The 22,517-nt window shown below is 43.5% G+C and overlaps 1 protein-coding gene across 1 annotated transcript in view; it reads right to left on the bottom strand.

Annotated features, from left to right (window-relative positions):
• Positions 1–22,517, bottom strand: part of cacna1ba (calcium channel, voltage-dependent, N type, alpha 1B subunit, a) — an 846,233-nt gene that overhangs the window by 239,446 nt on the left and 584,270 nt on the right. The window contains exons 9-10 of the mRNA XM_073052070.1: positions 18,092–18,148; positions 14,885–14,974 (exon numbers count right to left, since the gene is read on the bottom strand). Of these exons, the coding sequence (XP_072908171.1) occupies positions 14,885–14,974; positions 18,092–18,148 (147 nt within the window). The remainder of the gene's footprint in view (positions 1–14,884; positions 14,975–18,091; positions 18,149–22,517) is intronic.

Raw genomic sequence — 22,517 nt, 5'->3', positions numbered from 1 at the left:
GTTTACAAAAAGGTTGTCAAGGCAGAAAAGGAAAAATTTGGCCATTAGGTTTAATTAGTAAGATGCTTGATGTTTAATGGTGCTCACTCTGACCCGTGCTCTAACAGGAAGGGAAACTGTCATGTGGACAATTTATTCAGTTAAGTCACTGTTTTGCAGGTAGTTGGATAAGACAGGACAAGGGCAGATGGTACATATAGACTACTGATTCTGCCTTCTCAACAGAAGATGCTAGTGTTAAACTGGAATACTTTGAAAGTTATTAAATCCTTGTAAAGAAAAAAAAGAACACAGGAGAGGCAAATCCCTAAACCATACTCACAGGAGGGTGGCTCAGAGTGAGACACATAGGTTGGTAAAATGATGGGGCTTTGAGCGATATAAGGGTTTGTAACCTTTAACAACAGGTAATGATGGACTGTGCTGCTTAGCGCTCCCCTCAAAAAGTCACACACATGCCCCATCCTTCAAAAAAGCTAAAAGTGAAATGTTGGTGAGGAGATGCAGAAATAATTAAAGTAACACTAACTGCTGCTGGCGTCATCTACAGAAACTGCTGCAGGCTTCGGATCCGCTCCAGGTCCTTAAAAAAAAAGAAAGAGTGCAGCTCTTCTTTTAAAAAAGAAAAAAAAACACATTCGTAACAAAATGTGCTGTCTTACAGAAATGTAAACCCACAGAGCATGCTGCATGCAGTTCCCTCCCGACCCGTTTCGCTGCACGGACACTAGAGTCTGAAATCCCACCACTTCCCTCACTATCTCCATGGTTCGCAAGGTCACCTGGGGCTGTACCTGACCTCCAACCCTGACAATTGAAATGCCTTTTCTGAATTTCATGCTAACAGATATAGTTTCTGATGCTGTGACATAAGGTGTTCTCTTCTGGGATCTGCCCTTGAACATACTGACTCTTGGCTGAATCCACTTTCACTAGCATGAAGAGCCCTACTATGTGAAGGGGCTACACGCGAGACTGCCTGGCCCATGTTCCCTAAGGACTGCTGTTGGTATTGGTTTATTATTGTCACATGTACCAAGATATAATGAAAAGCTTGCCTTGCTTACTGTTCATACAGATCTGATCATTACACAGTGCATTCAGACAGAACAAGGAAAATTATAACAATATCGAGTAAAGCATAACAGCTATAGAAAAAGTGCAATGCAGGTAAACAATAACATCTTTAGAACATAACAAGGTAGATTATGAGGTCAAGAATCCATCTTATCATACAAGAGGTACATTGATTACAATGGGAGAGGAGATGTTCCTGAGTGGAACGTACTTTCTGGCATATGCATCTTTACCTGATGGGAGAGGGGAGGAGAAGAATAGTCGGAGGTGGGTGGGATCATTGATTATGTCAGCTGTTTTGCCGAGGCAGCGAGAAATATAGAGAAAGTCCAAAGAGGGGAGGCTGGTTTCCATGACATGCAGAGCTGTGTCCTCAACTCTGCAGTTTCTTACGGTCACGTGCAGGGCAGTTCCCACAACGAGGTGCCTTCAATGTCTGATATTGGCACGGTGTCATTAGGGGATCAGAAGTGGAGAGGGTCTTCAACTTTAAATTCCCTAATGTTATCATTTCCAAGCTTCTGTCCTGGGCCCAGCATGTAAGCACCATTATGAAGAAAGCACGGCAGTGCTTCTACTTCCTTGGAAATTTGTAAAGATTTGGTATGATATCTAAAACTTCTATAGACATGTGGTGAAGGGTATTTTGACTGAGTGCATCATGGCCTGGTATTAAAACCCCAGTGCCTTGAATAGAAAAGCCTACAAAAAATAGTGGATAAAAATGACGGCCCAGTCCATCATGGATAAAACCCTCCCTACCATTGAGCAAATCTGCACAAAGTGTTGTCACAGGAAAGCAGCATGCATCAACAAGGACCCCCCACCATCAAGCCCATGCTCTCCTTTCACTGCTGCCATCAGGGAGAAGGTACAGAAGCCTCAAGAACAGTTATTACCCTTCAACCATCAGGCTCTTGAACCAGAGAGGATAACTTCACTCAACTTCACTGAACTATCTCACAACCTATGGACTCACTTTCATGGACGCTTCATCTCATGTTCTCTATATTAGTTGCTTTCTTGGTTGGTTGGTTGTTTGTTTATCTATCTATCTATTTATTTATTATTTCATTTTGTATTTGCACAGTTTGTTGTCTTTTGCACATTGGTTGTTTGTCCATCCTGTTGAGTGTGTTTCATTGACTCTATTGTGTTTCTTGTATTTACTGTGAATGCCCACAAGGTAATATATATATAACTATATTAATATATATATATAGTTTGATAACAATAAATTTACTTTGAACTTTGAGCTTTGGTGTGCCAAAGGGCCGTTTCTATGCTGTACAACTCTAAAAGAAGAATTGGAGAACACAATCAACATATTTCAGTAGACCTTGCTGGAGCCACATAGAAGTAAGCCAAACTGAGCACTTGATTCCCAACTAAAAATCGTGTCGAGGCATGTGTGGATAGCCAGAAGCTTTTCCCTGGGGCTGAAATGGCTAACATGAGGGGGCTTGTTTTAAGGTGCTTGGAAGGAGGTACAAGCGGGATGTCAGAGGTAAGTTTTTCACTTAAAGAGTAGTAGGTGCATGGAATGCACTGCCAGTGACATTGGTAGAGGTGGATACAACAGGGTCTTTTAAGAGCCTCTTAGATAAGTACATGGAGCTTAGCAAAATAGAGAGCTATGTGGTAGGGAAATCCTAGGCAGTTTCTAGAGTAAGTTACATTGTTGGCACAACATTGTGGGCCGAAGGGTCTGTAATGTGCCGTTTCTACGTAAAAGCTTTCCTTTTGTTTAACAAAACACCCTTCTTTTCTCCTCAAATCATTGACAAATTTTACAGTTCCTTGGAGAGAGATACTAAGACTGACATCAAAGGTAAGCCTGTCACAACCCAGATGAATAGACCATGAAACAACTGTTAAAACATTGGTTTAAATTCCAGCCTATTTTATCCCTCTTAAAATAAAGGATGGAGAGTCTAACTATGACTCAAACTGCTGCTGAGCTTGGGGTCTGGGGACACGGGATCCAGTTGGTGACCAGACGTGTGGCACAGCTGAACATGAGGTACAGCTGCTGTTTTCAAGCGTGTCACATCAGGTATCACATGAAAACAGCTCCTACTGCTTGTGCACAAGAGTAGCCCAGGGACATGGTTATTCTACTGTACGGCTTCTAAGACAAGAGCTGTTTTTAAAAGGGAGCTTAAGGCCAATTCATAACTGTCAAAAATTAATTCCCCATTGGTGCATGATTATTTTTCTGATTTTACCGATATTCCATTTTTAGTGAACAAGTACAGCTATATCATGACGGCAACCCTCTGTGTTGTCGATAGCTGTCAGGCTCAAACTACACCAAGGCAAAGTAACTGAGGGAAATAATTATCAGCTTAAATCTGCACTTGACCATTTTTGAGACAGTCAGTATTAAAAGGGAGCTTCGTATATATTTGTAAATTTCCCTCTTTCTCTCTCAGTGCAGTTCAGCTTCAGTCCTTCTCTTTATCACACATTATTTAAGGTTGACTTTAACTTGTACACTGTAAATGATCATCAGGAGGCCATGCCACAAAGGTGTAACTGTAGGCTGGATTTTCCAGAAAAGCTCTTCAACTTCTACCCACATTTATGGTGTAAATGTGCAGGAACCTTTATAACTTCAATAAAGCAAGCAACTCAGGATTGCTGTAGAGGCCGATGACTCTGAGACATTAGTGCTCCCTGAAACTTCCCCGTCATGCAGCTTTCCCAATAGAGGCAGGAATTCCTGTCTGAACGGCAAAACTCGAGAAGTGTGGTCAACACAGAAATAAAACCAGCAGGCAGGACACAAAATTCATTTAGAGGATCTTCAGCCCTGTCAGAACATCTTGATGATATTGGACAGCTCATTATGTACAAACCATCAGAACCCTTCAGTCATATATTGAAAGAACAGCATTTGGCCCGGCCACTGTACATGTGGTAGTCCACATTGCAGATACGGCCTCTGGAAGCTTCAGTCCTGATACACAAGTGGTCTACATGACCACTGCAGTAGGTCCATGTTGATTACTGTGGGAAAAAGACCACTCAGCTTATTTTTAGTTTTCATCCACAGCCAGTAGAAGTGGCTCAATCTAACATGTATGGGTGGTGTACAACACAGACTCTATTGTTACTGCACATGGAGACCCCGGAGAAACTCCATCATTCAGAACGTTTCAACATGAACAATTCACAACGGTGATGGAATCAAAGACTGTTGTACTTTTCTTGGCTTCCAGTGTGGGGTCGACAGCAAAAAAGGCAAATAAGAAAAAGGTCATGAAAGATTAAACTTCACAAAGGACCTTTTCTACCTAGGCACAGGATAATGACATATTCCATAACAAGGTTTATTCTTGCTGAAGATAGGTCACGACAGGCGGAAGAGTTTCATGAGTGGGATTTGTAAGGGAAAGTGGAGTTAAAATTGGGAGAGAGTTCATCTCAAGCCACAAGGAGATCAGCCTGCATGACAGTACGCGCGAGCTGAGACACCTGGCAGAGCAGAGGACCCAGGGTATTGAGGAGTTGGAATTATCTTGTGAAGATTGGAAATAGCTTGCAAAGTCAAAGTCATTGGACTTCTTAATCCCAGAATGAGTGCAAGATAAGAAAACATTCTAAAGTGAAGCAATTATTATTCAAGTTGAGGCAACAACTGATGATTCTAACAAGAGGCTAAACGAGATGACATTGTACAATGCAGAATTGGATGATGTTCCACAGCACCTGAGGAATCTACAACCTCAGCACTGACAATGTCAACCCTGCCGTGAAGAACACAGAGTTGTAGAAACCATAGAGCCACAGAGAAGTACAGCACAGGAATAGGCTCTTCAGTCTCTGCTAAAACCATAGAAACTGCCAATTCCAAATGTCCGACACTGAGACCAGAGCTCCTCATATCCCTACTACCCATGTATCTATCCAAACTTCTCTTAAACTTTGAAATCAAGTTCGCATGCACCACTTGTGCTGGCAGCTTTTTCCACATTACCACAAACCTCTGACTGAAGAAGTTTCCCCTCAGGTTTCCCTTAAACTTTTCACCTTTTACTCTTAAGCCATGACCTCTGGTTGTAGTCTCATCCAATCTGTGGAAAAAGCCTACTTGCATTAATCCTATCTGTTCCCCTCATAATTCTGTATCCCTCTATCAAATCTCCCCTCAATCCACTACATTCTAAGGAATAAAGCCTGTTCAATCTTTCCTCATAACTCAAGTCCTACATTCCCAGCAACATCCTTGTAAATCTTCTCTGCACTCTTTCAGCCTGGTTTACATGTTTCCTGTAGGCAGGTGACCAAAATTTCACACAATACTCCAAATTAGGCCTCACCAACGTCTTATGCAACTTTAACATAACTTCCCATCTTCTGTAGTCAATACATTGATTTATGAAGGTATCTGAAGCTTTCTTTACAACCCTATGTACCCATGACACTACTTTCAAAGAATTATGCATCTGTACTCACAGATCCCTTTGTTCTACCACACTCCTCAGTGCTCTACCATTCACTGTGTAAGATGTCCCCGGTTGGTCCTACTGAAGAGCAAAACCTCGCATTTGGCCGCATTAAATTCTATCTGCCATTTTTCAGCCAATTTTTCCACCTGAAGCAGATCCCACTGCAAGCCATGATGGTCTTCCTCTCTGTCCACTACACCCCCAAACTAGGTGTCATCTGCAAATTTGCAGATCTAGTTAAACATGTTATCATCCAGATCATTGGTGTAGATGACAAACAGCAAAGGACCCAGCACCTATCCCTGTAGCACAATAGTCACAGGCCTCCTGAGAGGCAACTTTCTACTACCAGTCTCTGGCTTCTCCCACAAAGACAATGGCTAATCCAATTGACTACCTCATCCTGAATGCCGAGCGACTGAACCATGATTCAAATAAAGATATATTTTTTCTGAACATGCTAAATCAGCTTATTTTGGAAAAAAGTACAGAAGTGATGCAGTGTAGTTTATGAAATATTGATAATGACTATCGCAACAAGGTTTTGTGGAAATTTCCAGTGTCAGTCTGCAAAGAGCTATTGAATAAACCATGAATACTTTGTTTCAGGTCCTCATGTATATAGTTCTTAATATGTTGCAATAGATTTATGAAAGTTTTAAACCGACTGAGAAAAGGTCCTGTGTGCACAACATAAGACCCAAGAACAGGGGAAAGGTCTGTATTTACCCAATAATCAACATCACAAGATTGATAGTCTAGTCATGATCACAATGCCATTGTGGAAATTCTCTGCACAAGAAAGTTACCCCCTTGTCTACAGTACATCAGTGGGTATTCTTCAAAAGGGGAACAATAGATGGTGACCATGAAGTATGGAAGACATTGTGAAAGGAACATAAAACATGATATATCCATTCTTGGCATCATTATATGATTATCCAGGGCCTAAGCCTGGCAGGGATCACATGAGAGTTAAAAAAGCCTGAACACAGCTCAGGATTATCACATATGATTGTACCAACAACTGGCATTCTGATGACTCCATATTGCAATTATATAAATCCTTGGTGAGACTGCACTTGGAGTATTGTGTACAGTTCTGGTCTCTTAGCCTAAACAAATACTTAATATAACATGGCATGGTGCAGTTGCAGTAGTCTGTTCCTGGATTTGGACTGCCAGATTACGAGAGATAGACTGGGACTGAAAGCAAGGAGATCAGAATGAAGCTTACAGTATCTTTATAGGGCTGCAGTGTGAATGCTTCCACTGACTCAGGGGTCTAGAACTAGGCGTCGCAGTCTGAGATGAGGGACAGGCCATTCTGGACTGGAATTAAGAACAGTTTCTTTACTCAGAGGTTGGAAAATCTTTGGAATTCTTTCTCCCAGAGAACTGCGGAGGCTCAGGTAAAGAGTTCGTGCACGGGGTTGTAAACTCAGACAGCTCCATATGGGCACAAGGCTCCCGACCACCAAAGGCATCATCTAAAAGCAGTGTCTCAAGAAGGCAGCATCCATTATTAAAGACCCTCACCATCTGGGACAAGCCCTCATCTCATTACTACCATCAAGGAGGAGCCTGAAGACCTACATTCAATGTCTTCAAATCTGCCATCAGATTTCTGAACAGTTCACGAACACTATCTCACTATTTCTCTTTCACATAATTTGTTTATTTATCTCTCTATTTATTATCTGTCTATTTACTTATTGCTGTGACATACAGTCCGCCCTCTTATCTGCAAGTTCCGCATGCGCGAATTCAACCAACCGCGAATCGAGAAAACCGAGGAGTGCTCTTCCAGCACTTGTTGTTGGAGCATTGTTTGCCTCGCATCTCGTTCGTTCGCTACTTTGTTCCTGTTAAAAAATGGCTCCTAAGAAGCAATTAGGTGGTCAAAGCAATTCCTCAAAGGCTAAGAGGGAGCATAAAGTGCTATCTCTCGCCAAGAGAGTAGAAATATTAGATCTTTTGAAAAGTGGCATGTTGCATTCCAAACGTAAAGAACGTAAAGATCATGGGAGAATCAGCATTGGCTAATTCCGAGGCCACAGCAGCATTCCCAGACGAGCTGCAATTCTGCAATTCTGAAGTCTCGACGTTCAACGCTTGAAGATCCTCAGCCCTCAACCTCCACAGATCCTGACTTTAGTATTACCGAGCCTCCTCCAAAGCTTCCCTATTCCCTAAACAAGACAGTGTAACAACTATTTACATAGCAGTTACATTGTATTAGGTATTATAAGTAAACTAGAGATGATTTAAAGTATACGGGAGGATGTGCATAAGTTATATGCAAATACTATGCTATTCTATATAAGAGACTTGAGCATCTGTATTTTTTGGTATCCACGGGAGGTCTGAGAACCAATCCCTTGCGTATAAGGAGGACCGACTGTATAGCGTTATTTTGTGTCTTGCACTATACTACCGCCACAAAACAACAAATTTCACAACAAATGTCAGCAGTAATAAACGCGATTCTGAACCTGAATTCGGCTGGGACCTTAGGGCAGAAACGAGCTTTGAGATGAAAAACGTAATCAGGATGAGTGTCAAAGCAAATGAATTACTCCTGGCCACTACTTCGTATACATCCAGTGAAACAGATGGGGCTCAAACTTGGGATATCTCTATTTGGACTGGAGCAAGTGCCAACAAGACGACTGTTCACTAAACCAGAGGCAACAAAGAAGAAGCTGGAGGAACTCAATGCGTAAGGCAGCATCAGGGGAGGGAAATGGATGCTTGATCGCCCTGCAACACGTGTTGGTTTCGCAGCTCCTCTGGAGCTGGAGATTTAATCATAACTTCCAGCCTGGCTATTCAGTGCAGCCCTGGAAGAGTGCACCCATATCAACTTTGTGTGAGGTTCTACAGCAGAGAGATCCCATTCAACACAGTCCAAATATCAGGACACAAGAGCAACAGCAGGTGCTGGAAATCTTGAACGACACATACAAAATTCTGGAGGACCTCAGCAGGAATAGTCTCCCTTCTGTCCCTTTCCTTTCCTGTCCTGATGAAGGGACTTGACTCAAAATACTGACTGTTTATTCCTCTCCATAGATGCTGCCTGGCCTGCTGACTTCCTCCTGCATTTTGTGTGTGTTCCCAGGATATCTTGCTTTTATTTCATGTGAAGCTGCTCTTCCCTCAGACAGCCAGCAGAGAACGTCAGGTAGGTGGGGTTGGTGGAGTCGGGGAGACATTCCTATAAATAACTACAAGTGACAGTATTCCAAATGTATTTGATTATCTACCAGTCATTTTGGGATATCTTGATGCCATGGAAGTTAATCTATACATTTAAGGGGCTCTGTAAATAGAAACTGGTTTTCCTTAAAACTCTGCTCTTGAGTGATATATATGGAGATGGTCCCATGCCTTAAATAAATGTAAGGACATTGTTCTCTCTCCATCTTAGAATGGTTTTCATCTGCAGGGTCTCTTGTTCTTAATAATAGAGGTGGGACAATCTGAGTCATCCGTGCCAGTTACTTGTCCCTGGAAATCTACCAGAGTTTACACATTCAGCAGAACCGACTGGCATTTCCATAGTTCGACTTGAATGGTTTGATCTTGCACCACTTTTTTGCTGAGTGGCAAGGCTGAAGATTGGAAACATACATCCAGCTGAGGTGTAGAGATTAAGAAGCCGGCAGCCTGGGCAGATTCTGAGCAGCTCTTGTGAAGTCCAGCCTACCAGGCTGCCTCTATTGACTGCATTGAAAGATGGATCATATTAAAGTAACACTTGCAGGTCAATAACCTTTAACTAGTAGTATAAAACAAAGCAAAGTCTTTACTTGGTGGAGGACTTTGGCAGTTATCTGTGGGATTATTTGCAATGTCAAGGCCAGAAGCACACTTTAGGAATTCCCACCAATGTCTAAACATTCCCGTCCACGAGTCTCAACTGAAGCTCATTCAACATGGCAATGGGTGTCCACTGCCACCTTCTCTAGCAGCACACTGCTCCACTCACAACCGGAGAACTCTCTTTCTGCTATTTTCACAGATATGACCCATTTGAATTGAAGCGTAGCATCCCGACATGAACACGTTATCTGCTGTGCTGCTGAAAGGGATGAAATCAGTTTATCCGCTCCTTCTCGCGCTTCTGTCTGTTAACAAGCTGTTTGTCACAGCCTGGTTGATGGTACACTGGAGAATGTTCACTCTCAAACAACAAAAATAGAATTAATTGACTGCAGTGTGGTTCTGTTGCTCAGTCACTCAAAGGCCCTAAAACTGGAAGGTTGGAAGTAAGACCTCAACAAGAAACTATTCTCAGTGGGCAGGAAATCCATTTACTTTCATACCTTTCCATGGGATAGATTGTGTTGTTCAAAAACTTGTGGCTTGTGAAATGCAGCTTCTACATTGAGGAAAGTCACTTTCCTTACATTGTCTCCATAACATATAAACCCCTAATGTAAAGGTTGAGAACAAATGACTGGTGACAGCACCAGTAAGGACAGGAGAAAGTTCAACAATTATGGTCAGTGGCTACGAAACTTTGTATTTCTATGGAAGGTGAGGGAAAAGGTTCTGGACCACATTATTTTCAAATAATATCACTAAATAGTTTGTAGTATTGTTCATATGAACAAAGTTCAACCACTGTTCAAGTTCAAGTTGTGATGAGTTTATGCTATCAGGAGATGAGGATAAAATTTATCTTTAATCACCTGCACTGGAAGCCAGTGAAAATATCAGACTGGGAGACCGTTTCGCTGAACACCTACACTCTGTCCGCCAGAGAAAACAGGATCTCCCAGTGGCCACACATTTTAATTCCACGTCCCATTCCCATTCTGATATGTCTATCCATGGCCTCCTCTAATGTCAAGATAAAGCCACACTCAGGTTGGAGGAACAACACCTTATATACCGGCTGGGTAGCCTCCAACCTGATGGCATGAACATTGACTTCTCTAAATTCCGTTAATGCCCCTCCTCCCCTTCTTACCCCATCCCTGACATATTCAGTTGTTTTTTTCTCTCTCTCTGCCCATCACTCTACCTGTTCTCCATCTCCCTCTGGTGCTCCCCCCCCTTTCTTTCTCCCGAGGCCTCCCATCCCATGATCCTTTCCCTTCTCCAGCTCTGTATCCCTTTTGCCAATCACCTTTCCAGCTCTTAGCTTCATCCCACCCCCTCCGGTCTTCCCCTATCATTTCGCATTTCCCCCTCCCCTCCTACTTTCAAATCTCTTACTGTCTTTCCTTTCAGTTAGCCCTGACGAAGGGTCTCGGCCCGAAACGTCAACAGTGTTTCTCCCTATAGACGCTGCCTGGCCTGCTGCGTTCCACCAGCATTTTGTGTGGGTTGTGTGAAAATATCAGCTTATCAGTCACGTTCACCTGCTCAGTGAAAGCAAATATTCAAAGACAACTACACTGGGCTGCTGATGCCAGTTCCAACAACCAAAGACAAGCCTCTTCCTCCAAGGTGTTTAATTCAAGAGAAAGCACAGTGGAAAAGACGTTATCAATCATCTTCTCAGCACAGTGGAAGGCTGTAATATTTCTCTGTTGGGACCAGTTACTTGTCAACGTAGTGGGGTCATACCTGATCCCACCTGTGCAACCACTCATCCCTTTCCTTAAACCAGTTTCACCAAAGCTTAATCCTCTGTCTCAGTTTTCTCCAGAATTTTCCCAAGCAGCCAGGTCAGTGAAATTAAACGGGGAAGGAGAAATTAAGCAGATGAATGAAGAAAAGTGATCTAAAATTACACACAGTTAAAGGACCAGAGGCAGCAAAGCAGAAAGAAAAGGGAAAAGAAACAGGAAAGAAAAAAAACTGTGAGAGTTCAAGAAACATAGTCAAAGAACACTACAGCACAAAAACAGGCCCCTTGGCTCATTTAGTCCCTGCCCACCTGTCTTTCTGCCTAGTCCCATCTACCCACATCTGAAACATAGCCCTCCACACCTTTCTCATCTATCTAACTATTCAAACTTCGCTTAAATGTTGCAATTGAACCCACATCCATCACCTCTGCTGGCAGCTTGTTCCAGACTCACCCCACCCTTTGAGTGAAGACAGGCTTCCTGTAAATATTTCGCCTTTTTGCCTTAACCCATGACCTCTAGTTCTAGTCTGATGCAAACTCAGTGGAAAAAACTTGCATGTGTTTACACTATACATCCAATAATTTTATATACCTCTCCCCTCATTTGCCTACATTCAAGTGAATAAAGTCCTAACCTATTCAACATTTCTCTATAAATCAGCTCCTCAATTCCTGGCAACGTCCTCATACATTTTCTCTGCACTCTTTCAAATTATTAATATCTTTCCAGTAGGTAGGTGACAGGAACTGCACAAATACCCCAAATTTAACCTCACCAACGTCTCATACAACTTCAACATTACACTCTAACTCAGTGTTCTGATGTACTAAGGCCAATGTGCCGAAGTCACTCTTTGCAACCCTATCTAACAGTCACACCACATTCAAGGAGCTATGGGTCTGTATTCATACCTCAATGCCCTACCATTCACTGTGCAAGTCCTACCTCGGTTAGTGCTGCCAAAGGGCAATGCCCCACATTTCCCTGCATTAGATTCCATCTACCATTTTCTAGCTGGCTGAGATCATGTGCAAACTTTGATAGCATTCTTCACTGCCCACTAGACCCGCAGTCTTCATGGTATCCACAAAGTTTCTAATCCAGTTTACCACATTATCATATAACTCATTAATGTAGACGATAAACAACAACTGACTCAACACCAATCCCTACAGTGCACTATGAGTCACAGGCCTCCAGTCAGAGAGAAAACTATCTACTACCACTCTGTGTCTTCTCCTGCTAACCCAATGTTCAATCCAATTCACAACTTCATTCGGAATACCAAGTGACTTAACCTTTTGGACCAGCTTCCCATGCAGGATACGATCAAAGGTCCTGGATAAGTCCATGAAGACGAGAACAGAAAGTATGGATGCACTGCTGAAGCTTTTTCGGGTGTTGGTCAGACCACATTTGGAATATTGTGAGCAATTTTGGGCCCCGTATCTAAAGAAAGATGTGCTGGTCCTGGAGAGGGTCCAGAGGAGGTTGACAAAAATGATCCAGGAATGAAAAGCTAAATGTTTGAGAAACATTTAATATCTCTGGGCCTGCAATCAATGGAGTTCAGAAGGCTGAGGGGGATCTCATTAAAAAACTACTGGATACTGATGGGCCAGGATAGACAGGAGAGAATGGATGTTTCCGACAGTCAGGGAGTCTGGGATCCAAGGGCACAGGCTCAGAATAAAGGGATGTCCCTTTAGAGTAGAGATGTGTAGGAATTTCTTCAGCCAGATGATGGTACGTGCAGAATCCATTATCACAGAGCTCTGTGGAGGTCGTGCAGAATCCATTATCACAGAGCTCTGTGGAGGTAAAGTCATTGGGTGCATTTAAGGATGAGATACACAGGTTGTTGACTAGCAAAAGGTTTCAGGAATACACAGATAGGACTGGAAAATGAAGTTGATAAAATCAGATTTGATCAAATGGTGCAACATAGGCTGAATGGCCTGATCTTGCTCCCGCAGAGGATGTACTTATGACCAACCAGTTCAAGAAACATCCTTGCACAGTAATGTTACTGAAATAGGTTGGCAATAAACAGATATGATGAGAGAATGGCATCTCAAAGCCACAAACAGCAGAAAGATTGGTGTACATTTGGCAGGTACCTGCAATCAATGAAACCAATCAGGATAGAGTAGAAGCCAAGCATTTGTTGTAAACCTATCGAATTCCACAGGTATGCCCGTAAAACCTACAGAACCTATACTTCTGCATTGTCCCTCAAACACCAATGTACCAGCTACCCTCCCCCACGCCCCTCCACATCAATGTACCACCTACCCTCCCCCTCGCCCCTCCACATCAATGTACCACCTACCCTCCCCCTCGTCCCTCCACACCAATGTACCACCTACCCTCCCGCTCGTCCCTCCCACACCAATGTACCACCTACCCTCCCCCTCGCCCTCCCACACCAATGTACCACCTACACTCCCCTTGTCCCTCCCACACCAATGTACCACCTACACTCCCCTCGTCCCTCCACACCAATGTACCACCTACACTCCCCTCATCCCTCCACACCAATGTACCACCTACCCTCCCCCTCGTCCCTCCACACCAATGTACCACCTACCCTCCCCCTCGTCCCTCCACACCAATGTACCACCGACACTCCCACTCGTCCCTCCAACACCAATGTACCACCTACCCTCCCCCTCGCCCCTCCACACCAATGTACCACCTACACTCCCCCTAGTCCCTCCCACACCAATGTACCACCTACCCTCCCCCTCGTCCCTCCACACCAATGTACCACCTACACCCGCCCTCCTCCCTCCACACCAATGTACCACCTACACTCCCCCTCTTCCCTCCACACCAATGTAACACCTACCCTCCCCCTCGCCCCTCCACACCAATGTACCACCTACACTCCCGCTCATCCCTGCCACACCAATGTACCACCTACACTCCCCTCGTCCCTCCACACCAATGTACCACCTACACTCCCCTCATCCCTCCACACCAATGTACCACCTACCCTCCCCCTCGTCCCTCCACACCAATGTACCACCTACCCTCCTCCTCGTCCCTCCACACCAATGTATCACCGACACTCCCACTCGTCCCTCCAACACCAATGTACCACCTACCCTCCCACTCATCCCTGCCACACCAATGTACCACCTACACTCCCCCTCGTCCCTCCCACACCAATGTACCACCTACCCTCCCACTCATCCCTGCCACACCAATGTACCACAGACACTCCCACTCGTCCCTCCAACACCAATGTACCACCTACCCCACTCATCCCTCCACACCAATGTACCACCTACCCTCCCCCTCGTCCCTCCCACACCAATGTACCACCGACACTCCCACTCGTCCCTCCCACACCAATGTACCACCTACCCTCCCCCTCGCCCTCCAACACCAATGTACCACCGACACTCCCACTCATCCCTCCTAAACCAATGTACCACCGACACTCACATTTTGTTGTTCCCATATCAATCAATTTCTTTCTAATGAGTATATATCCTGACCCCAATGCACAATTAATCTTACACAATACATGCCAATGCTAGAAAAAGACATCAAGCAGTACTGGCTGGAAATTTATCTTCCCTTTCAGCAGCTTAATGTGAACTATTCTTGTTGCTGTGTTGTGCATTCTGCAATGGAGACTTAATGCTAGTAGTTGAGAAGGGTTTTCTCTTTCTCCAGCTCTCTGCCATTAAAATATAATTAAATATAAAGCTGCCTGATAGCCATATGAATTTAAATGAGGATGTTACTCACCCACTGAGGAAATGTCTGTGAAGTGATCTTCTCCCTCCTCAGCATTGATGAGGTCATTCTTACTCTTCTTTGTGGTTGCCCTCTTCAGAACTGGGTAAACACAAAGAAATAGTGCAACATCAAGAGGCAACTTTCCATCAGACTCGATAAAAGATGGGTGACTGGGTAAATGAGATTATTCGTCTGCACCAGAGAAAAGGGAGATAGCAAATCTTTGGAATTGCCATCTTGGAGGGTAAAGGTTAAAAAGGTCAATCACATCAAATACACACGCTCTGTAAACTTAGACTGTCAACTGAACCCCATTTGGGTTAACGTAGTTCGTTCAGTATCAGGGTTCAAAACATAGTCAGTCACATAGAGAAGTTTTCAATAATGGGTAATTACGTGCTTTCGCAAGGTGTTGTGGCCCATTTGGTGTTGAGATCAATTTGCAGCTTCACTTTGATGTCTAGCTCACAGCATAACTGCAGCAAAACTCTACTAATATCACATTAAACACCCTTAGGGTCATGAAACCTTCTAAACTAGTATATGAATATCCTTGAACTGTTGCCCCCCCGGATGCAGTGAAGATTCACTGAATTCTTAACTGCATTCCTCTTCTGAATTCATTGCAGAAGTCATGCATTTTTATCCTTTGCGTCTTAGTTTCATCCACGCACCATCTAGATTGTGTTTCTGAACAGGAAACACACATACCAATATTGTGGGCTCTGTTTTAAATGCCTGACATGCAATTCTCCCTCTTAGCAGTCATCAGCAGAGTGCAGCAGGCAATACTTCAACATGAATAGCTACCAGTTGATCTGTTAAGATCATACTTGGGATAGGTTCCTTAATGAGTGCTGACTTGGGTACTCACATCAACTGTTTAAGGAGTGACTTGACTTTCAAAGCTCTCCCCATGAACATAGACATTCGTGAATAAACTCTTCTCGGGTCTTCCGCTCTCTCACCTTGGTTACAATCAAATTCCAATTCTTACTTGGAGCAAGACCGTCGTCTTTGTTAAAACTATTTTCCTCTAGTTTTACCTCAATGGCTGCCTTTACCAGATAGTCCCAAAAGCTATTGCCGCAGCACAGTAGTTTTGTGCCACTGAAGTCAATCTATAGCTATTGCGAATGCAAAGTTCTACTACAGCTGATTTCTCCGGGTAACCCAAACAGATACACCTCTTGTGTTCCTTGACACGGGTTTCCACCGTGCGTCCCACCTGGCCAATACACGCTGCTCCGCATTCACAGGGAATCCTGTAAACGCCAGCCATCCTGAGTCCCAGGTCATCTTTAAACCCCATAACCAATTACCTGCGTTTCCTTACGTGTTTGTGGGTAGTATTAATCGAGTATTTCTTCAGGATCCTGGCCATCCTTCCAGTAACCATGGAAATGCAGGGAAGACAGGCGGTAGCGATGCGTCTCTCCTCATTGTTAGGTTTCCCAGTTTTGCAATTGGCCCTTTTCGGGGCCCAATTGATTTCCTTCACCTTTGGAGCCACTCTGGTGAAGCCATTCATGAGGGTCTTGGGACGCAGCTTGTGAAGTTTCCCAGCATAGTTCCAAAAGTCTGATTCTCAGTGGCCACTCCTGCTCAGGTTTGTTATTACAGTTACAATTGCGAAGTCATATAGTCACACGGCAAGGAAACAGGCCACTCACATCAACCTGTCCATGCTGACTAAAATGTCACCTCACCTCGTTCGATATGCCCATACTTGACCCATATCCCTCTGAACCTTTTCTATCCATGAATCTGTCTAAAAGTCTCTTGGAATTGACTAACAAAGTGCCATTACCTTGGGTGGAAATTATCTGAAAATATTAATAATTAATTCTGCAGTCACTGAGCAGAAAAACCACGATTATTAAGAGGGCCTGACTCAGCCGTGATGCTTATTGAGGTGTGAATCCCTGACAGTCAAACGTAACTCCAGCCCTTGTCAATCTGGAGTCACACAACACACATGCTGCCCAGCCACACTATGTCTGTGCTGACCATTAAACACCCACTTATACAAACCTCACATTATCCTCTCACACATTCCGATCACCATTCTCCAGATTTTACCCCTCACCTACATATGGGAGGAGATTTACAGTGGGCCAGTTTTGTTGGCCGAACCTTAGGTGGCATCGAGGAGTGAGACAGAGCAGCTGGTCGAGTGGCGCCACAACAACAACCTCTCACTCAGCGTCAGCAAGCCAAAGGAAATAATGGTGGACTTCAGGAAGGGGAAGCCGGGAGAAGACCCACCGGTCCCCGTTGACGTGCCGGCAGCAGAAAGGGTGAGCAGCTTCACGTCAACATCTCAGAGGACGCATCCTGGGCCCAACACATTGATGCAATCACGAAGAGGGCAGGCCAGGGACTCCATTTGGAGTTGGAGGCAAGTCGGTGTGTCAGCAATGGCTTGAGCAAATTCGTTCAGATGTACGACGGAGAGCAGTATGACTGGCTGCATTACAGCCTAGTATGGAGCCTCCAATACAACATCACTAGAGGCTGCAGAGGGTTGTTGACTCAGCCAACTCCTTCGTGGGCACCACCCTCCCCACCATTGAGAATATCTTCAAAAGCAGTGCAGACTTCTCCTGTACTACCAACAAGTAGGAGGTACAAGAGGCTGAGTATCCGCACGCACCAATTCATAATAGCTTCTTTCTCTCTGCTATTAGAGTTATGAATAGTCCACAAACTCAGGGACACTATCTCATTATTCTTTTTTACACTATTTATTTTGTAATTTGTTGTGATTTTATATATTTGCACTTTAGTGCTGCCACAAAACAACAAAATTCACATCAGTGCTAACAAATTTGACTTTGATTAACCAACTGACCTTTGGGACGTCGGGAGGAATCTCGCTTAGCAATAGGGAGATCAGACAAGCCCCAGACCTCGAGGTCAGGATGGAACCCGCAGCTCTGGAGCTACCAGGCTCTGACTCTACCTGTTGGGCCGCAGTACCTCACCAAGAAGCCAAACGTGGAGTCACGCTACAGTGAGAGCACGTGCAAAGTTCCAAGTATCTGGCTGCATGTGGCTCCTGCTCCCAGGGAAGGCTGGCGTTTGCAGGCAAGTGTTTCCACATGGTCAGTGGCAAAGGTGGCAGCAGGAGGTAACATGCAAGGGTGTAAAATCTAACAGGTGCAATTTTTGAAGAACTGGTAGTTTTTTGTCCAATTAACAATGTGCACATACCATCCAAAGCAGACTTTTCTTCTGCATTTTTGTCCTCTTCAGCCAACATGACCTCCTCTAAAAGAAGCAGGAAAAGGAGGGCAAGTTATTTTCAATTTTAACATCCTTTCAAACAACGTAAAACTATCCAAACAACAAATTTATGGCTTCTATGAAAAATATTCCCTTTGAACTATCCACTGCACACTCCCTGTAGCTTGGTACCATCATGTTTTTCCTCCTTTCAGTCCCCATGAGGGTCCTTGACCCGAAACATTAACGTTGATTCTCCCTCCAAGGATCCTCACTCATGATCTGTCTTTATTTGATCAGTTCCACTCATCAAACAGACATTTTTCATCTGCACTTATCAGCATCTGTCATTTTAATATTTACATTTCTAGCTGAGCTACATTTTGTCTAACTGCATGTCAAAACATCTCTCGATGCAAATTACCTACTGAAGAGAAAATCTTTCTAAATCTCTTATACTTAATGCAAAATCCATGCACTGGATCAACAGCTTCATAAGACATTAAATTCCATTTACGGCAATTATATCTTCATTTTATTTAAAGTTACAGCACAGTAACAGGCTCCTCCGGCCCAGTGAGCCCACACTGCTCAATTACACCCATGTGACGAGTTAACCTACTACTCCGAACAGACAGCAGTGAAACTGTCGGGTCACTGGCGCTGTAATAGCCTTACGCTAATCGTGACGTGCCTTTGCATCATCTTCTATCGTACAAGTCAGGAACTCAGATAGTTCCAGTACCATGAGATACAGGGTGTTAGGATGGAAATCTGCAATTCAACAGGGCATGAAACGTCAAAGCTTTTACTACAGAGCTTTATATGCCCCTATGCAATTAGAAACATCTCTAAAATTGCCCTCAAGTACAATCATACCTAAATAAAAGCATTTAAGCTAAAAGAAATAACATGGTTCCCTGCAATTGGGCACCTAAATATTCCACTGGGTCAGAAGTGAGAACATTTTCTTTTCAAACCCCAATTTTATTTCAGCCATCATAGAAGTATTTGATGCATTACAAATGCATGGAGAGATTGTACTCCGGTATGAAAATCAGTAAAACCGCATTCAGATTCGAAATGTTGCCTTAAAAATTGCAGTTTACTTGTCCTTTAGTTTTTAATATTTTGAAAATAATCTGTCAACTTCATCAAGAGATTTAACAAATGAATTATGATGGGTTATGTGATTTAATTTTGCAGAAAATGTGCAATATTTCCCTTTGATCATTTGAAAGCTAAAATATATTTTATTTTATATAATGTAAATGATTTCCTAAAACTTTCTGATTTCTTTCACCAAACATAAAATGCAAGCGATTGTCCACAGGCTGTTGCATTTGTCACATGAAATATGTATTTTAACTGCAGCAACATGGAACAGGTTTTGTTAAATCAAACTGGAAAATGTATACAGTTTCTGTCTGAAATGTAACATGAGTTTTGATACCTTGCATGTGCAGCGAGACGGAAGAACTGAAATTGCATGGATCAGCATTTCAAATTGCACAGAAAACAGAAATGGTATAAAAACAAAATTCTATGTAAAACCAGGAACTGAGGTAGAAAAAAAATCAGTGGAGGGAGTGCAAACGTCCAAAAACAACATTTACACATTGGAAACAAACATTCACTCATTCCATAATGCTGTCATTTAAAAAAAATATATCCAATAGAAGTATTAAAACTATCCCAGACTGAAATGATAAACTTCAATTCTTGTAGCTCCTTATTCCAGTGTGAGACATCAAGGACTCACTACAATGAATTTAACAAAGTTGTCGATGTTATCTGATAGAATGCAGCATAATGCTTTGGAAAAGCTCCACGGGAGTAAAACTAAGCTGGGAAATTTAACCATGGACTTTCTTCACGCCAAGCCCATGAAAACAGTTTTGACCATTTCACAAGATTTGTGACTAACTGAGCTTCCTTAAAGATTCCAGACAAAATTAAACAGAGCAATACTAGGGAAAATGTATCATATTTCCTGGAAATTCCTCTTAAGTTAAGCCAGATCGGAAAACAAAAATCTCCATTGGACTTTTCATTATTACTTACAGGTATCAATAACATTGTTGCTTGTGTGGAAAGCTAAGGGTTTTCTTTTAATCTTTCCTGTCTTTTTGCTTTGGTCTAGATTCACTCTTTGCTACTGGACAAACTTTTGATTACTAATAAATAATGAATAGCTCCAAGCAACACACACAAAATGCTGGAGGAATTCAGCAGGCCAGGCAGCATCTGTGGAAAAGAGTAAGCAGTCGACATTTCAGGCCAAAACCCTTCATCAGGATTGGAAAGGAAGGGGTAAGCGGTCAGACCAAGAAGTAGGGGAGGAAGAAGTACAAGGTGGCAGGTGATTGGTGAACCCAGGAGAGGGGGAGGGGTGAAGTAAAGAGCTGGGAAGTTGAATGGTGGAAGAGATAAAAAGCTGGAGAAGGGGGAATCTGATAGGCGAGGACAGACAACCATGGAAGAAAGGGAAGGGGGAGGAGCACCAGAGGGAGATGATGAGCAGATAAGGAGATACGGTGTGAGAAGAAGTCATGGCCCAAAATGTCAAATGTTTCTTCATTTTCATAGATGCTGCCTAGCCTGCTGAGTTCCTCCAGCATTTTTGTGTGTTGTTTTGGATTTTCAGTATCTGCAGATTTTCTCATGTTTGTCAAAGGCCCCGATTTATTTTTGCATATTCCAATGTACCGTATTATTTGGGCTTCAACTTTTTTTGTTATTTTGTTTTTGGATTTCTTGATGACCACCAAGTTTTAGCAAATGTTGGTATTTTCCGTTATTAATAACTGTAACCACTCCATATCCAGCACATTCTTCTCCTTAACCTCCACTATCTCCAGCAGGATCCTACCACTAAACTCCTCTCCCTCCACCCTAATCTCCATAGTTTCCTCTCTACATGTCACCCTTGTCCAATTGTTCAATTCTTCCCCCCCCCCCCCAACCGATCTCCTCTTGTCACTTTCCCCTGCTTGCCAAGTGCAACACCTCCCCCTCACCACCATTCAGGCTCCGAACAGTCCCTGCAGGTAAGGCGACACTTTACCCGCGAGACTGTTGGGATCATCTGGTGTATGCAGAGTTCCTAGTGTGGCCTCCTCTACGTCAGTAAGACTCAACACAGTTTGTGGGAACCGCTCTGTCGAGCAGCTTCGCTTTGCCTTCCACAAAAGGCAGGTTCTCCCGGTGGCTATCAGTTTCAATTTAAATTCCAATTCCGATTCTGGCATGTCTGTCCATGCCTCCCCTCCCAGCACGACGAGGTCAAACTCAGGTTAGAGGAACATCTCCTATCTCATCTGGGTAGTCTCCAACCTGATGGCAGGAACATTGATTTCTCTAACTTCTGGTAATCTCTACCTCCTTCCACATTCTCCCTTTTTTCCTATTCCTCATTTTGGTTACCTTCTCACCCCTTCTCTTCTCCTCACCTGTCAATGACCTCCCTCTTCCCTTTCCTTTCCTCCTTCCCTTTCTTCCATCGTCCATTATTCTCTCCTGTTAGATCTTTCTTCATCAGCCCTTTACCACTTCCAGCTGTCCCTCCCAGCTTCTTACTTCATTCCCCCCCTCACCTGGTCTTGTTCATCACCTGCCAGTTTGTACTCCTTCCCCTCCCCTGACCTTCGTAGCCTGGTTTCTGCCCCGTTCCTTTCTAGTCCTGATGACGGATTGCAGCCCAAAATGTCAACTGTTTGCTCCCCTCCAAGGATACAGATCAACTTGCTGAATTCTTCCAACATGTTATGTGTGATCTCCAGCATCTGCAGAATCTCTTGTGTCATTGTATCTACTTGCAGTTTTGATATTAAATTTGGCAAAACTGAAGGTGATGATGAATAACTGATGCAGATTCAAACTTATCCTTTGCCATCTCTGTTTTCATTAAATGAGGTTTACTCTGCCAAGTGCTCCAGTAACATCTCAGGCTAACCAATTTCTTTATGTTGTCCTTTGCTTCCTTAGGTTTGTATACATTCAGCATGTCATCAGAAGCACTGATAAACTTCAATACTTACACAGTGGAGAGTATCCTAATGGGGTGCATTATGTCCTGGCATGCAAGCAAAATGCCCGGAATCAGAGAAAAAGCTACAGAGAGTGACGGGTGCAGCCCAGTCCATCACAGACTAAGCCCTTCCCACCATTAAGCACACTTACATGGAATTCTGCCAGAAGAAAGCATCATCCATCATCAAGGACGCCCACTACTCAGGCCACGCCCTCTTCGTGCTACTATGATCAGGCAGGAAGTATAGAAGCCTTGGGACACTATCAGGTTCAGGAACAGTTAATACCCTACAACTATCAAGCTCCTAAATCTGGGTGGAGAACTTCATCATGACTACCCTGAACTGATTCTTGAACTTACAGACTCACTTTCAAGGACTCT

Source organism: Hemitrygon akajei, chromosome 7, assembly GCF_048418815.1.
Source record: "Hemitrygon akajei chromosome 7, sHemAka1.3, whole genome shotgun sequence".
NCBI lineage: Eukaryota > Metazoa > Chordata > Chondrichthyes > Myliobatiformes > Dasyatidae > Hemitrygon > Hemitrygon akajei.
Note: the sequence above shows the minus strand (reverse complement) of the source record. Positions and strands in the feature narration are given on the sequence as shown.